This window comes from Aethalodelphis obliquidens, unplaced genomic scaffold (assembly GCF_003676395.1).
Source record: "Aethalodelphis obliquidens isolate GAN/ISIS:26980383/991018 unplaced genomic scaffold, ASM367639v1 scaffold76, whole genome shotgun sequence".
Lineage (NCBI taxonomy): Eukaryota > Metazoa > Chordata > Mammalia > Artiodactyla > Delphinidae > Aethalodelphis > Aethalodelphis obliquidens.
Window position 1 is genome coordinate 598,940 of NW_020838020.1, and position 18,152 is coordinate 617,091.

General features: G+C 32.3%; 1 protein-coding gene across 2 annotated transcripts in view; it reads left to right on the forward strand.

Annotated features, from left to right (window-relative positions):
• The window catches only part of KLHL1 (kelch like family member 1), a 379,998-nt gene that overhangs the window by 155,624 nt on the left and 206,222 nt on the right, over nucleotides 1-18,152 (forward strand). For both annotated transcript variants that reach the window (XM_027092284.1, XM_027092285.1), the window contains one exon: nucleotides 5,452-5,588. In XM_027092284.1, the coding sequence (XP_026948085.1) occupies nucleotides 5,452-5,588 (137 nt within the window). The remainder of the gene's footprint in view (nucleotides 1-5,451; nucleotides 5,589-18,152) is intronic.

The following is an 18,152-nucleotide window of genomic DNA, read 5'->3' on the forward strand; positions in this document are numbered from 1 at the left end:
AGGGGTCTGGCCACCAAAACCACAAAGTCCAATAGAAAAGGAAAGATGGATTTTTTGTCGTATTTGATTATAGGCAACAAAGCAGAAGACATAAGTGATGACAATATCTCCTGTGAAAATTCAATATGTTGGTGATGCATCAATTAGAATCGGGAAGTAAAAATAAAAGAGACCTCACAGTGAAGACTTTGAGTTTAGTTGAGGGTATACTGGTATGCTCCTGAGCTATCTGGTCAGCAGTTTCTATAAGCATTTGAGATAAGATGTTAGATTAAAACCACCATAAAATTATAATTAAGACCATGCTCAAAGATGATTCTGATAGTGAGTGTTAAGGCAAAAATTTAGAGGCTGAGAAAAAAACCTGGAGGCAATGAAAGGGTCAATAAGTAAGACTGTGAGAGTCAAAGAATCTGAGGAGAGCCTGGGTATAAGAAAGTCTGCACTGCCCTAGCTAAAATGGGATTTAAAGAAGGTGTGGGGGGGCTTCCCTGGTGGTGCAGTGGTTGAGGGTCCGCCTGCCAATGCAGAGGACATGGGTTCGTGCCCCTGTGCTCCACAATGGGAGAGGCACAGCGGTGATGAAGCCCGCGCACCGCTAAAAAAAAAAAAAAAAAAAGAAGGTGTGGGAAGCCCACAGGGTCAAACTCCACAACAAACTGGAGTAGGACTTAGAAAAGTTTAATAACTTTGAAAGGAAATAAATTTGTAGTGACCTTAATAAGATATTTTTCCAGAGAGGTTGCACGCATTCACTTATGCAGTTTTCACTCCTGCTTCTCTTGCATTAATAGAAGTTATATATAGGTACCTATAAAGATATTACTTTCTGTTATGCATTACATCCCTCTTTTAACAACTAATTCAAATGTTGTGTCACCAAATCTAAAAGCAGTATAAACTCTTCTGTACTTCTCTTATTGAGTTAGCAGTATTTTGTATTTTATAGCCGATGGAGAAGATTTCATGTAATTATTTAAGATTGAATTCTATAGGTCTCATAATACTTTCCTCTACATGGATGTAACGTGGTTCTAAATAAAGCCCTTATATGATTAAAATTAAACTGGTTAACTTTATGTCAATATATTATTTCTTATGCTCTAGAAAAGATACATGTGTGTATATATATATATATATATATATATATATATATCTGGTTTATGATAGTTTACTTTCATATCATACAATGTTATATTTAGTTCTTTTGATAAAACTGATTTGACACTGATTTATCTAGTCAGTATGTAATAAATATTTAAAGATACCTGTATCAATTATTTTGTCAAACTTTGAGAATATAAAGAGTTAACATGTTTAGGTACTAATTGTCCATTTAAATGTGTAGCAAACAAGTAATTTTAAATATTTCTAACATGTTACCACCCTAGGCATTAATAGTTAAAATCATGAATCTCATTCTTAAATTCATGAAGTATATACTGAGGGTTTTTTTTTTCCAGTTAAAAAAGGATTGTCTCTCTTTGCTGAAGTTAACATTGAGCATGCCCTCTACTTATGTAGAAATAAAATATATAGCAGATAAAATTGCAGAATAAAATATAAAAATATTGACTTGAAAATTATGAAAACCATGCCTTGTATTGACCTTTCCTCCTCTTCTTTGCCTTACATTTTTCTTAGAAAGAAAAGTGCATCCAAAGTTTACTATTAAGTTGTTTAGCTTACAGATGTAAACATCGCATTATTTCTTTTAATGTGTCTCTGTTATTTGAACATTTCCTTAAATTCTGGAACAGAAGATGGTCTAAGCTCATCTTATACTTCCTCAGTTACAGATCTGTGGTTTGTTCTTTTTCCAAGGAACCTTAAATATACATACACATGTACATACATATGCATATGCACAAAAAACACAAGTATTTCTATTTTAAAAAATATTATGAATCATAAACTTATACTGATACTTCTAATTTGAATCCACTTTAAATAGAAAGAAGTTTCAGGATTAATTCAAACAAGTGTTTAAAACACACCTCTTAACTACAGTTCAGTTCTGTTTTTTTTTTTTTTTTTTTTTTTTACAATTCTCTATGTATTTAGAATAAGAACATATTGTCAAGTATTTCACTCATTCATTTTAAAGCATATTTCCACCTAGGATTTTAAAGTATATAAAAATCTTCATTGTCATTGAAACAACAATAAATCATAGAAAATTGAAATATGTACACTTTTTTAAAGCTATCAAATAGCTGTGGCATAAAAAATAAAAATAACTAAAAACTAGAGTAATGCTCCCTTCTTAGATTCTACTTTTTTGGGGGGCAGGGGTGGGCACAATGTCCACTTCACAACTGAAATTTACAACACATGGGAGATAGGCAGAAGAGTGTAATCCATGGTCAAGAGAAAAATCAGTCAATGAAAATCAACCTGGAAACAAGGCCATTAAAGCAACTATGAAAAATAATTTAAAATTTCTATAGAAAAAGATGAATATAATAAATAAAGCAAGGGAAAATTAAGAGAGATTTGGAAAAATTCAACTCACTAGAAATCATCTGCAATAAAACACAGAGTAAAAGAAAAATTGAGTATAAATTGAACTCACTCTACAACCTGTAAGGCGCTCTCAATTATTGAAATACATATGTATTTAGTGTCCAAGAAAGAGTTAGAGAGTGAATTGGATGAAAAAATGAGGAATTATTGGCAGATCATTTTCTAATTTGATGAAAAAATCCATCCACCTCTCCAGGAAGCTCAGAAAATGGTAAGAAGAGTAAATACTAAGTAACCACATTTATGTAACTTAAGACGTAATAGTCTAACTGCTAAAATCCTAAAATAAAGAGAAAAAAATAAAATAATTAGAGATAAAGGACATAGTAAATCAGGGAAAGAATTATAAGAATGAAAACTGATTTCTATTAGAAACAATGGAGTCTTGACCATAATAGAATATTAGTTTTCTAGTTCCAAAAGAAAAAAGTTATCTCAATCTAAAATTCTCTATCAAGTGAAACTAACTTTATATTATCAATGTAGCTAAATAAAGACATTTTCAGGTAAATGAAAGCTGGGAGAGTTTATTGCCATCAGACCTGCACTACAAAAAATACTAAAGACGTTTCTTCCTCTTGAAGGGTATTGATACTAGATTGATGCCTGCTTCTATAGAAATAAATAAAGAGCCTCATAAATGGTGAAGAAAGGGGTATATATAAAATATTTTTTTACTTTCACATGTATATTCTTCTTTAAAAAGATTCTTGACTGAGCAAGAAGGAGTAAAAGAAATTATGCTGCTGTAAGGTTCTTACAGTGTTCACGAAGTAGGATAATTTTACTTGATGGTAGACTGTTACTAGTTAAAAATTAATGTTGTAATCTCTAGACAGAATTAGCAAGCTTCAGTGCAGGGGCCACATCTGGCATGCAGGTAGGTTTTGTAGGGACCATGAGCTAAAATTCCTTTTCACATTTTCCATTGACTGAATTTTCTTAAAAGGAAAACGTGATAGAGAGGATATGTATGACTTTTAATACCTAAAATACTTAATATCTGGCTCTTTATAGAAAAAATTCTGGTCCCTACTTAAGAGCAACCACCTTAAAAAATGCAAACATACATGTAAGAAAAAGAGGTAGTTAAAATATAAATGAATGAGATGAAATAAAGACAATAAAACCAAAAGAATAAATGGAGCAGATAAAAAATATATAAATGAGTAGAATGATAGAATTAAACCTAAACATAATTTTATTAATAATAAACATTTAAAAATTTCAGAACATGGATCAAATGGGCTAATTCTTGAGAAATGTGAAATGTAAAAATTGATGAAGAAAAAGAGTATATAAACAAGCCTTTTGGCTTATTCAAAAATTGAAATTGGATTGATACGTCACCTTTTCCCAAAATAGCCCAACTAAGATTTTCTTCAAGTAAGCTCTAGAACATCTTTAAGGAAAAATTATTTACTTTCTTCTGTAAGTTGTTATACAAAATTATAAAGAGTTTAAGCTGCCAGCTCATTTTATGAGACTAGTATAATCTTGATTAAAGAGGCAACTAAGAAAATACAAGAAAAGAAAATAGCAGGTTCATTTCTCTTATGATTTAAATAGAAAAATCCTAAAAATAATTTCGATTCAGAAGAAAGGCATTTTATGAATTTTAGCATCCACATGTTTTAATCTGTTTAGCAAAGCTAAAAATTAAAGGAGTCTTCCTGACTTGGTAAAGCTTATACACCAATACTTTCAGCAAGCATACTGCTGAAAGGAGACCCTAGATGTGACTCGTTTAGGGTAGAGAATAACACAAATTTTTTCCCCTGGCACAGCTGCCATTTAACATAACACTGAGGTCCTGGATGAAGTTTAAAGAAAAGCAAAAGAAAAGGAGTTATAGAGAATTAACAGGAATTGGTCAAAATGAGATTGTTTGCAGATGATATAATAATCTACCTAGAGGACAAAGCAGTTGAATCAAAAGGACTAATAAGATAATTCAGTACATGTGCTAGATAAAAGATGGATACATGAAAGTTCCAGCTAATGAATTCTAAACCAAAAAAATCAACAAGTAAGAATTTTTTAAAAAGTTACTGTACATAATACCAACAAAATTCTAAAGTAAATAAGAATCAAAAAAGAATAAACAAGACAATTTTAGAACAAAAAGTTAAAATTTGAATAAAAAGCAGACAAGATATTCTGAATATGTGGAGAGATAGTTTATATTTTTGTATTGGATGACTTTATATAATAAATATACCAACTATCCTCAATTAAATCAGAAATTCAGTGTATTTTTAATTAAAATTCCACTTAATTTATTTGAAGAGCTTACTTTAAATTTTATATGAAGAATAAAACTCCACTAATAATTAAATGAAAAAAATAAAAAGGGAGGATTTGTTTAATTGGTTATAGACTATTTAGAATCATAGTATTACAAAAGTATTGTACTGGCACAAGAATAGGCAAATAAGCAAAAAAAGAAAAAAGTCAGTGACAGATCACTGTACATTCAGGACACAAATTTGCAATATAGTTGGCTCTATTAATTCACTGGGACAAATCAAATTCTTTAGTAGTTTCATGAAATATGGATGAGTATGTAGAGAGAAATAAAATTGGAATCCTATCCAAAAGGATGAAAGATCTAGATGTGAAAGAAAAAAATGTATTAAAAATTATAGAAGAAAATGTAAGACAATGCTCTGTGACCAAAAGTTGGAGCAGAATTTCCTAAATCAGATTTTAAAAGTGCAATTCATAAGGCGATAAACAGATAGATGGATAGAGGATACATATACACATAATGGATGATAGATAGATAGGCAGCTAGACAGATAGATAGATAGATGATAGATAGATTGATTGATAGACAGATAGATAGATAGATAGAGTCCTCTGCACTGCATTCTTGTTGACACTTACATTCGTGGCCTAAATTAGATCCTGTGACTCTTTCAGGCTTGTTCTGAGCTCAGTCTCCGACTATTTTGCTGCCATGTTTACAAGTGATGTTTGCGAAGCCAAGCAAGAGGAGATCAAGATGGAAGGCATAGACCCAAATGCTCTCTGGGACCTTGTTCAATTTGCATATACAGGTACAGTAAAAGAATTATAGCTTCATGTTAATGTCTTGTGAATGTTAGAATTTGAACACAGGTTTTAAAGCTTAAAAAAAAAACTGTTGAGCATGTATCTTTCATTTCTTTTAGTTGAGAAAAATCAGACTACCTTTTCATTTATCACTGAAATCATCAATGTACATATGTATACATATGCTCTACACTCTTCCACAAAGAATTTAAACTGGTTTATAATAATAGTCAATGGAATGAGCTTGGGAGAGGAGAAGAGAGGTTATTAATTATTAACTATGAATTTGTTTATGGTCAAACTTAGAGCATTAAGAAAGAAAATTTTCATTTTCTTTCTTTAAGGAAATGATGGGTTCAAATAACTATTTTTTTTCTTGTAATGTGTTTATTTCAATATTAAATCCTTCACAAAATGGACTTGGCAAACTTAGTTAAAAAGGAAAATGAAGATAACTAGAGTTGTGAAAATGGCTATTTTGGAAGCTTTTTCTCTTGATCTACTATGCTCTTCTTTCTATTGGTCTTTGCACCATATTAGCACAAATTAGCACAAATAATTTTGCCAATTTAGCAAACATTTGTTGAATGTTGCCCAATGTGCAAGTATTAGCTGTATCTCTGGAGAATAAACTAGTGAATAAACCATGTCTGCCCTCCAGAAGCTCACAGTCCAAGTGGAGAAAACAGTTAGACAAGGGATAAATATGATAGAATACGAAATGTTAAGAGGGAGTTAGAGGGCATAAAACCTGCTATTCAGAGCATTATTATGGCTCACATTCATTTAAAACATTTTAATAACTTTCCAGATTAATAACAGAAGGGGACATATTATACTAAAATCTTGTGACAGAAGCAAAGGCAAATAGTATGGATTGAAGTAATATTTTTTAGAAGTGGTATATAGTTCATTTTGCCTGAAATGAGGAAAGAAAGAGAAGCTAGAGCCTGATTACCAAACTAGCAGAACCCTAATTTAAGGAGATGTGTTTTTGCAGCATTTCTGGTTACGGGGAAACGAGAGATGTCATTGTGAAGATCAGCCACTAGAACCAAAATTTGTGGAACTAGTGGTTATCTGTCCTCTTGGAGGATTTAGCTTCTCACAGAGAGGAGTTTGCTACACTAATGTTACACTTAGTAAATGAAACCTCTTTGGAAAGAAAAATGCACATGTTCTGGATGCTTGAATCACAAAGCAGCAATGTAATAGAAAGACTTAGACATTTTCCAGCCTCAGTAATTTTTAAATTATAGTTTGTCAAAGCAAATATTGCATGGACAAAGTTAAACAGGTAAGCAAGTTTTTCTTCAAGTCTGTTGCAATAGGGGAGAGAGACCAGAACTCAGTCTTTACCTAATAATGCTGAAACAAAGGTGGGGGGGTGGGATTTTTAAGTGCTGGGGTAAAAGAGAGAACACAGGCCATTGCTGATTGGCTTTACTTAAAGGAAAAGTAAACTTTGTCCCATCTTTTTGAAAGAAGGTAGTTTTACAAATTGAAGCAAAGTGCCCACTTAAATTATGCTCCCAACCACTCCCTCCAAAAAAAACCCTGAGAGATAGGAGTGCTATTTCCCTTGAGGCTGGCATTTCAAACAGATGGCTTCCAGGTCCTTGATGAAAACATTCCTGGGTTGTAAAACTGGCAAGAGGCCAGTTTTTTGTTTTTGTTTTTTAATTTTTTAAAATAATTTACATCTCAAAGAGGTAGAGAAAGGTTTATAATTACAAGTTTTCTAAAGTAAATGCTCTAAGAAAAGGGAGATCAAAGGCCTATAGTCAGGAAGTAGACTGTCTAAATTTTAGTAAAGCTGAGGGGACTTTAAGACCACCTTGTTCAATTTCAATTTGCATGCAACCTGAAATAATAGTATAAAAGATCATTGACCTCCCAGGCAAGAGAGAGAAAACATAACCACATTACTGTTTCCTGGAAAGAGAAGAATCACAAAGCTAACACTTTAGGAATCCTTCTAGCAACATAAAAGCACAGATCCAACACTTACAGCCTCCATGGCCTGGCACCCTTGCATTTCTCAAGTGCAAAACTAGGTCAAAAGACACTTATCATCGCGTAGCAAAAAGTTGGAAGGTGTTTCAAAGCTCCCTGCTGAATGTAATGACCCAGATTTTTCTCTGCTTTGTAGAGGGCAGACCAGATACAAAGCTGCTGTTAAGTTACCACTGCCACTCTGGTCTTTGCTCCCATAACCATTCCTCCCTGGTAGTTGATAAATTTCCAATTGTTAGTTTATAGAAATGTGCTTGATGAGCAAATCATTTACATCATAATATGGGGGGGCTAGCCACAATATAAAGTATGTACCTTGTCTTTTGCTATATGCAATGTAAGAAATTATAACAATAGAAGAGATCAAGTGAGCAATGGTATAGCAAGGAAAAAATAGGAAGTATCTCTATGTGTCTATTTAGCTCACCTGCTAGCTGATCTCTAAGCTTTCCTTTGTAGAAAGCTAAAAATAAATGCATCACAGAAAAGGGAAAGAATGAATGAACAGTGAGTTCCTTAAAGGGTCATCCAATTGGGAATATTTTCTTGAATTCTGAAGTTTGAGAGGCCTTGGAGAAACTAAGGAGGCTTAACTATGTCAAGAATTGACAGTTAACTACTAGCTGTAGAAGTATTGCACCCGTAGAGATGGGTAAGAGACTTTGAAATGATTTAAACAGATAAAATTTTCCATGAGATCTGGAAAGTCTTTTAGGTTTGAAAGAATCATATGTAACTAATTTTTATCTCAGAAATTAAAGAAAATAATGAATGGGTAAAGTAGCTTGGAATAACTTGCTAACAGAGGTAAGCTTCAATGATTATAGAGTTTAATAATCTTTGATTTGAAGAAAGAGGAAGCATTCTTTAAAGACTTCATAAGGTAAAATTTGTACATGTAAGATGTGGGAGACATTCTCTCTATTTCCCTTTCTTTTTTCCTACTCCATCAAATTAGAATGAGAAAGGATGGGACCAGGGGCCTTGCTGAGCTTCAATAAGAACCAAAGCAAATATTTAGAAATTTTTTTTTCTGCTAATTGGGAAGAATGACCTGGGTAAAAAGGGGTGACTGCTGGGTAATAGCTCAAACAAAATTAGATTTTTTTCTAAAGGAAAATATATATAATAATAAACAGGTTAATACTAGCAACATGTAAGGTAGAATAAAGAAAACCAACAAGGTCTTTGTGTTGACAACATTAAAGAAAACATTCTTGACAGTATGGAGTTTAAAGATACAATTATAAAAATGATGACTAATTATCACAGTATCAAAACTACTTAAAATAAAAGGTACTATAAGGTCAATTTTTTCACACACTATAATAGCTCAGGAATGAAAAGGAAATGAACATTTCCACTGGTGTTAGAAAGAATTGTATGTCTAACAGGAGAGTTCATATCGCTTTTCTAAATTCTTGATTAACTTTAATTTCTTCTTTTTAAAACTTTCCATTGGGCTTTCTTTATAGTTTATTTATTAGGAAATCTGAGTGAGATCTTAGTCATGAACAAAGGACTATTTAGCAACTGTGTATGTTATAAAATAGTGTCCTTTTACCATTGGTGTCTTAAATTTAAAGTTTGAATACTTAGTTTTAATCCAGAGAATATGTAATTATAAGATAGTATATCAGTCTTTCAAAATCAAACCATAATTTAATTAAAAAATATGTGAGCACTTGTTGGGGGTTACACTAGGGATTACAAAATAAAATATAAATTGAAACAGATTAAAATGACATAAACCTTTAAACAAATTTGGTAATGAATAGACTTATTGGAGTGAAATGGCTCTTTACTTTTGTTTTCAAAACTGGTAAGATCTATGTATCAATATCCACTTAATGGCATTCTCAACTGTATAGAGTCAAACATACTTAAAAACAGCTTTTTAAACATTTTCCTACATGCAACAGTGTTTCAATTCTGTAATTGTACTCATCTAGAATAAAGATCTGGAGTATTATTTGTTTAATCTACAATAAAGCCTGTGGATTGGGATAATGAAGTCAAGGTTGTTCTGGAATTATTCTACAGAACATCTTCAGAAGGATGGAATCAGAGAAGAAAAGAAAAAAATATGTTTACATTTTCTCATCATTCAACTTCAAAATTACTTAAAATGTTAGAGATGTATAGAACTTTAGAAATTCTATCCTGAGCATTATAAATGTTACAAATGAACATTTTTCTATGGCTAAGTATGTGACACAAAGCAGAGGCACCAAAACTACTTTTTATTGAGAATTACATATTTGCTATCTCAGATAAGTATTGACAAAATCATCATAGCATAAATCAGAACTTTGTTGGTCTCCTTTGAATTAATATGAAGGGACAGATTTTTTTTTCAATGTTTAAGAGACTCTGAAGTTCTTGATGCAACCCATTCAGTGAGCTAAAGTAACCTGACAAAGATCAGTAGTAAGATCTATTACTATTACTAGAGTAATCTATTACTAGAGTAAAATGTCAGAGCACAAATTGAATGGTATTATCTCTACTGAATCAATGTCCTTTTGTAGAGTATTAGTTACAATGGAGTTCCTTGGAGTGGCTTATGACTATCTTGCCCTCATAACACTTTGGGTAGCTTAAATCGACTCCCCTATTGCTAGATAGTGGCTCACTGCAGAGTTGATTCATACTTCCTCCCAGTCTAGTGCTTCTAGTGGTTCTCTGCAGGAGCCAGTGATACCTGACAACCTCAGCACATGAATGCCTGATAGTTCTTGCTGCGTGATTACACTGAATGCCTCTCAAGTTTTACTGCATGTCCACTATGTGCCGGGCCCTATGATGGGCTCTGGAAGACAATATGCTGAATTATACACATTCTCTTCCTTTAAGGGACTTTCCAATACAGGGTTTCAAATAATTAATTTTTGCTATCTGCTTTTGGTATAAACATCCTTTTAGATATACACAGCCTAGTGTTTCCTCATTAGAGAATGTCGTAAAGCCAATTTTGAAGGCTACTATATTGATTGTGTGAATATCAATTCTAGCCAAAACTTGATGATCACATTGTGAAAATGAAACAGGAAGTTTAATATATTTGAAAAGGATGCTCTGGGATTCACTGTATTTTAAAGTTGCTTCAGGCTGATAGAAATTTCCTTCCAGTTTATCTCTTACATAGTCCCTATTATCCTGACATACTTAAAAATACACTGTGTTCATTGATGCATAAGGAAATAGAGTTTGAACAAAGATGGAAGATGGGATTGCAGGGTTAGTAGCAAAGTGTCAGGTCCTGTAGGGAACTGATAAGGACAAGGTTTAAATAAAAGAAGCTGTCCATCTAGCAGTGGTATTAAAAAGAGGGGTAGAAAATTAAACTGCCAAGTGGCAAAAAAATCATACTGAAGAGTTAACATCTTTAAAAAAAAAAAAGGTTTATGTGTCACTGAAGTAAATTAAAGTCTTAGTACATGCTAAGGAATGGTAAAATACTTTCTACTTACTGCCAAACATTTGAACAAAATAAATACACACACACGTGGAGCTGAGATATTTAATGTTCTCCTTTAGTATTGAAAATTATACATCAATATGTTCTGCCTGGACTGAATACTCTAAATTCCCTCATAATTTTTATTGTAATTAAAAGTAAATTATTGTTTTATTTTTATTACTGGTTTAATTCAAGTGGCATGAATATGCAAGCACATTAGCAGAATATTAGTTTTAAACTTAGGGCTTTTACTAGTTGAGAAAATTCTGTTCTCCATTTAAGAAATTGAGCCTTTAAAGATTGGTTTTACATATTACTGTTATCAAATAATTAAAAAATATTGACTTAATAATTTTCACAGGATGTTGAAATAACCTATATTAATGAACAAGAAAAAAATAAAAATAATAAAACAAAATAAAATAACTCAGTTGTATATTGCCATTATTTTACCAGGGAACCTTGTGTGTGTGTGTGTGTGTGTGCATGCACAACACTGAATAATATAAAATTAATTGAGGGAATATTATTTTGTAAAATAATTTAAAATGATGTATATTTTGTGAATATTGTGTAATTTTTGTTGTTATTATTGAACTGCAGTTTTGCTTTTTGCTATGGGATTCCATAGACAGACTGATAAATGAAATAGCTGTGTGAAACTTAATAATTAGTCACTATAGAGGAAAGGTTTCATCTCTTCTGCACTGTAACTCACATTTACTTTCTGAGTCTCCAAGTAAGGAAAATATCTCAAGTTTTGTCTTGTAATCAACTTTTCTTTAAAAATCTGCTTTTATTTTATTTTATTGATGTTCTCAATCTTATAATTGTTTACATTTTCCTTTGCTTTGGATACTAGGAAGGCATGAACTGAATCATAGGCCACTATACCAACTGGGCGGGGTCGATGCTATGTATTCTTATGCCATTAACATTATATTGGATTAAATTTTCTCAGGATTAGTTTACCTTCACTCTAATCCCAAAATATTTGTACACTTGATTCTGTTGTATTTGAAGGGGCATATCTATGTATAGTGTAGTGTGTTGAATTTAACGTTGGAAATATCTGAGAGCTTCTTTGGCCAGAAGTAATTCAACTAGAATTCATCATGATGTAGGCAGCCCTATGTTCATTCTGATTGTTGGGCATTTATTCTAATCAGTGCTACTATTTGTTACTTCTCATTAAGAATTTTGATTATAGCCCTTGGCCTCCCCCTTTTTACAGTTTGGGATATTAGTTAAATTACTTAGCTTTATGAAGTCTTAAAATAACTCAACTATAAGAAAGGGAAAATAATAATGGCTGAGAGGACTCTTTTAAGGAGTAAATGAACTAATAAAATTAAATGGGTTTAGCATAATACTTAGCATATTGTAAGCACTCAATTATAATGATTATTCATGACAGGTATTTTTATAAATCTTTTCAAGTCCTTTGTATAATCTGTTATAAAAACTGAATATAAAGACTGAGAACTAGGGAGGGAATAATCACTTTGTTCAACAAACATAACTTTTGAATCCAATTTATTATATTCTTCAGTATTACAATATGATTTCACATTCATATGTATGATTCATGTACATTTTTAGTGGTACATGTTTTGTTTAAACCACCGACTTATAATTTTGCTACCTTATATGTTTGAGGTGCATTTTTATCATGTATTACTTTTATTATTTTGTCTTATCTTATCTCAGCTGATCCACACAGTAACATTCTGAGATGGATAGTTAAATCTTATTGTCAGATACAGAAATGAAAACACCCTAACACAGAGGTCAGCAAAGTAACATAGATGTGAAACCACAGTCTAGTTTTCCCAGTGACATATCAAGGTTCTTTCTACTAGCTGTAAAGTTACTCAACATTTTGTCCGATTAATATGAAAGGGAATGCTGCTTATATGTACTTATGCTATGCCACACTGTGTGACAAATTTGGCCTTACATTGACCTAGTATCAACTGTCATCAAATATAATTTTTTTTTATAATTAATTTCCTTTTACATAAAATCCTGTATAATCTGAGGAAATTATGTAGATGTTACCTAAATGGAGAATTGTTTGTGATTGTTTATAGCATTATTTAAAAAGTCCTCAGTCTTGGACATTCACAATTTCAGAATTTTGCAATTTTGTTTTATTATTTTAATCTAAATAAGAAGTTATAAAAAGAAAACACTACACATGTTTAACATTTGTATTTTAGCACGTTTCACACACATCTCAGTTATGCCTCACAATATTCAGCTTTATCTTGCAATTAGGAAAACTGAAGCACCAAATTCATATGTTCCTAAGTAATATGTACCTTTTAAAATACTCCTGTAGTTGAATTTTAACTACTTCTCAATACTTTTCATTTAAAATTTGATAGAGCTGATACTTTTTGTAGATTGTATCTAAATTCAACTAAACACAACTAAAAACAATAAAGAAACAAAAACAAGGAAACAAAACAACCTCAGTCACTACACCCCTCTTAAGATTTCCATAAATGATCCTTTGCCTGGTTTGCCATCTTTAGTGAGGAGTTACTTCCTCTTCATGTTTGAGAAAAGAATTTATAATGAGAACCCCAAACACTTTAATTTTAAATGCTTTCTCTCCCTCAGATAAAAGATGATAAGGGCTACCCAACAAGGAAAGCAAGTTTCAGCCAGAAGTAGATTTCATGCTCAAGATATCTTAAAGGAATATCCTATCCCTGACCCTTTAGACTGTGTGCTTGAACATGCTTAGGCAACATTGTAGCTATGACTGCACTCCCCTCATATTCCTCAACCAGAGAAAACACTCTACTCAAATGGCATTCATGCCAGTCTGATGTCTGATGCATGTTTCCCACCCCGTCTTTTCTTCTTTGGAGAAATGTTTATAAGTAGGTAGAGAAGGGGATAATGCAGAATAAAAAAATCAATAAAGAAAATCTAGACTAGTAATGGAAATTCACTCCTGTGAGAAGAATTGTAAAAGTCACTTAACATGTATTTAATATATAACATTTTTATTCCTGATACATTCATGTCTACAAAATGTACCAATACTTTGAAATATATGTCATTAATTATTGTCAAGAGTTTTCCTGGGTTATGTAGTCTACTTTATGACAAATGGGCATTTTTTATATAATATGATGTGTTTTAAATTTTTTGACAGATTATTTTATTTATCAAATTAAGTTACAGACCTGAAGTACAAACTTCATTCTACATATTTGTTTAATTTAAATTTGCCATTTTACAAAATGGCTTCAAAATAAAATACATAAGTGAGGCCATCTGTATGTCTTCTTTGGAGAAATGTCTATTTAGATCTTCCACCCATTATCTGACTGGGTTGTTTGTTTTTTTCATATTGAGCTGCAGAAGCTGTTTGTATATTTTAGATTAATCCCCTGTTGGTTGCTTTGTTTGCAAAGATTTTCTCCTGTTGTGAAGGTTGTCTTTTGTTTGTTTATGGTTTCCTTTGCTGTGCAAAAGCTTTTAAGTTTAATTAGATCCCATTTGTTTACTTTTGTTTTATTTTCATTACTGTATGAGGTAGATCATAAAAGATCTTGCTTTGATTTATGTCAAAGAGTGTTCTGCCTATGTTTTCCTCTAAGAGTTTTATGGTGTCTGGCCTTACATTTAGGTCTTTAACCCATTTTGAGTTTATTTTTGTGTATGGTGTTAGGGAGTGTTCTAATCTCATTCTTTTACATGTAGCTGTCCAGTTTTCCCAGCACCACTTATTGAAGAGACTGTCTTTTTTTTTTTTAACTTTTTATTTTATATTGGAGTATAGTTGATTAACAATGCTGTGATAGTTTCAGGTGTATAGCAAAGTGATTTAGTTATACATAGACATTTATCTATTCTTTTTCAAATTCCTTTTCCATTTAGGTTGTTACATAATATTGCACAGAGTTCCCTGTGCTATACAGTAGGTCCTTGTTTATTATCCATTTTAAATATAGCAGTGTGTACATGTCAACCCCAAACTCCCTAACTATCCCATTCCCTCACCTTTCCCCCCAGTTACCATAAGTTCATTCTCTAAGTCTGTGAGTCTGTTTCTGCTTTGTAAATAAGTGCATTTGTATCATTTATTTTTAGATTCTGCATATAAGCAATATCTTATGATATTTATCTTTCTCTGTCTGACTTACTTCATTCAGTATGACAGTCTCTAAGTCCATCCATGTTGCTGCAAATGGCATTATTTCTTTCTTTTTAATGGCTGAATAATATTCTATTGTATAAATGTACCACAACTTCTTTATCCATTCCTCTGTTGATGGACATTTAGGTTGCTTCCATGTCTTGGCTATTGTAAACAGTACTGCAATGAGCATTGGGGTGCATTTATCCTTTCAGACCATGATTTTCTCTGAATATATGTCCAGGAGTGGGATTGCAGGATCATATGGTAGCTCTTTTTTTTAGTTTTTTAAGGAACCTCCATACTGTTCTCCAGAGTGGCTGTACCAGTTTACATTCCCACCAACAGTATAGAAGGGTTCCCTTCTCTGTACACCCTCTCCAGCATTTATTGTTTGTGGATTTTCTGATGATAGCCATTTTGCTGGTGTGAGATGATATCTCATTGTAGTTTTGATTTGCATTTCTCTAATAATTAGTAAGGTTGAACAACTTTTCTTGTGCCTCTTGGCAATCTGTATGTCTTCTTAGGAGAAATGTCTATTTAGGTATTCTACCCATTTTTTGATTGGGTTGTTTGTTTTGATGATATTAAGCTGCATGTGCTGCTTGTAAATTTTGGAGACTACTCCCTTGTTGGTCACATCATTTGCAAATACGTTCTCCCAATCTGCGGGTTGTCTTTTTGTTTTGTTTCTGGTTTCCTTTGCTGTGCAAAAGCTTGTGAGTTTCATTAGGTCTCATTTGTTTATTTTTGTTTTTATTTTCATTACTTTAGGAGGTGGGTCAAAAAGGATCTTGCTGTGCTTTGTGGCAAAGAGTGTTCTGCCTATGTTTTCCTCTAAGAGTTTTATAGTGTCTGGTCTTACATTTAGGTCTTTAATCCATTTTGAGTTTATTTTTGTGTGTGGTCTTAGGGAGTGCTGTAATTTCATTCCTTTACATGTAGCTGTCCAGTTTTCTCAACACCACTTACTGAAGAGACTATCTTTTCTCCATTGTATATTCTTGCCTCCTTTGTCATAGATTAGTTGACCACAGGTGCATGGGTTTATCTCTGGGCTTTCTATCCTGCTTCATTTATCTATATTTCTGTTTTCGTTCCAGTACCATACTGTCTTAATTACTGTAGCTTTGTAGTGTAGTCTGAAGTTAGGGAGGCTGATTCCTCCAGCATCATTTTTCTTTCTTAAGGTTCCTTTGGCTATTTGCTGTTTCCTGTGTTTCCATACAAATTGTGAAATTTTTTGTTCTAATTCTATGAAAAATGCATTGGTAATTTCATAGGGATTACACTGAATCTGTAGATTGCATTGGGTAGTATAGTCATTTTGACAATATTGATTCTTCCAATCCAAGAACATGGTATATCTTTCCATTTGTTTGTGTAGTCTTTGATTTCTTTCATTAGTACCTTATAGTTTTCTGAGTACAGTGCTTTTGCCTGCTTAGGTAGGTTTATTCCTAGGTATTTTATTCTTTTTGTTGCAATGGTAAATGGGATTGTTTCTTTAATTTCTCTCTCTGATCTTTCATTGTTAGTGTATAGAAATGCAGAAGATTTCTGTGCATTGATTTTGTCTCCTGCAACTTTACCAAATTCATCGATTAGCTCTAGTAGTTTTCTGGTGGCATCTTTTAGGATTTTCTATGTATAGTATCCTGTCATCTGCAAACAGTGACAATTTAATTTCTTCTTTTCCAATTTGGATTCCTTTTATTTATTTTTATTCTCTGATTGCTGTAGTAGGACTTCCAAAACTATGTTGAATAAAAATGGAGAGAGTGGGCATCCTTGTCTTGTTCCTAATCTTAGAGGAAATGCTTTCAGCTTTTCACTGTTGAGTATGATGCTAGCTATAAGTTTGTTATATATGACCTTTGTTATGTTGAGGTATGTTCCCTCTATGTCCGCTTTCTAGAGAGTTATTTTCATAAATCTGTGTTGAATTTTGTCAAAAGCTTTTTCTGCATATATTAAGATGATCATATGGTTTTTATTCTTCAATTTGTTGATGTGGTGTATCACACTGATTGATTTCTGGATATTGAAAAATCCTTGCATCCCTGGGATAAATCCCACTTGATCATGGTGTATGATCTTTTTGATGTATTATTGAGTTCAGATTGCTAGTATTTTGTTGAAGATTTTTGCATCTATGCTCATCAGTTGTTATTGGCCTGTAATTTTCTTTTTTGTGGTATCTTTGTCCGGTTTTGGTATCAGGGTAATGGGGCCTCATAAAATGAGTTTGGGAGTTTTCCTTCCTCTGCAATTTTTTGGATCAGTTTCAGAATGATGGGTGTTAGCTTTTCTCTAAATGTTTGATAAAATTCCCCTGTGAAGCCATCTGGTCCTGGACTTTTGTTTCTTGGAAGATTTTTATTCACAATTTCAATTTCATTACTTGTGATTTGTCTGTTCATACTTTCAGTTTCTTCCTGGTTCAGTCTTGGGAGATTGTATCTCTCTAAGAATTTGTCCATTTCTTCCAGGTTGTCCATTTTGTTGGCATACAGTTTCTTGTAGTAGTCTCTTATGATCCTTTGTATTTGTATGGTGTAAGTTGTAACTTCTCCTTTTTCATTTCTAATTTTATTGCTTTGAGTCCTCTCCCTTTTTTTTCTTGATGAGTCTGGCTAAAAATTTATCAATTTTGTTTATCCTTCCGAAGAATCAGGTTTTAGTTTCATTGATCTTTGCTATTGTTTTCTTTGTCTCTATTTCATATATTTTCTGCTCTGATCTTTATGATTTCTTTCCTTCCACTAACTTTTGGTTTTGTTTGTTCTTCTTTCTCTAGTTGTTTTAGGTGTAAGGTTAGGTTGTTTATTTGAAATTTTTTTTTTCCCAAGGTAAGATTTTATTGCTATAAACTTCCCTCTTAGAACTGTTTTGCTGCATCCCGTAGGTTTTGGATCATTGTGCTTT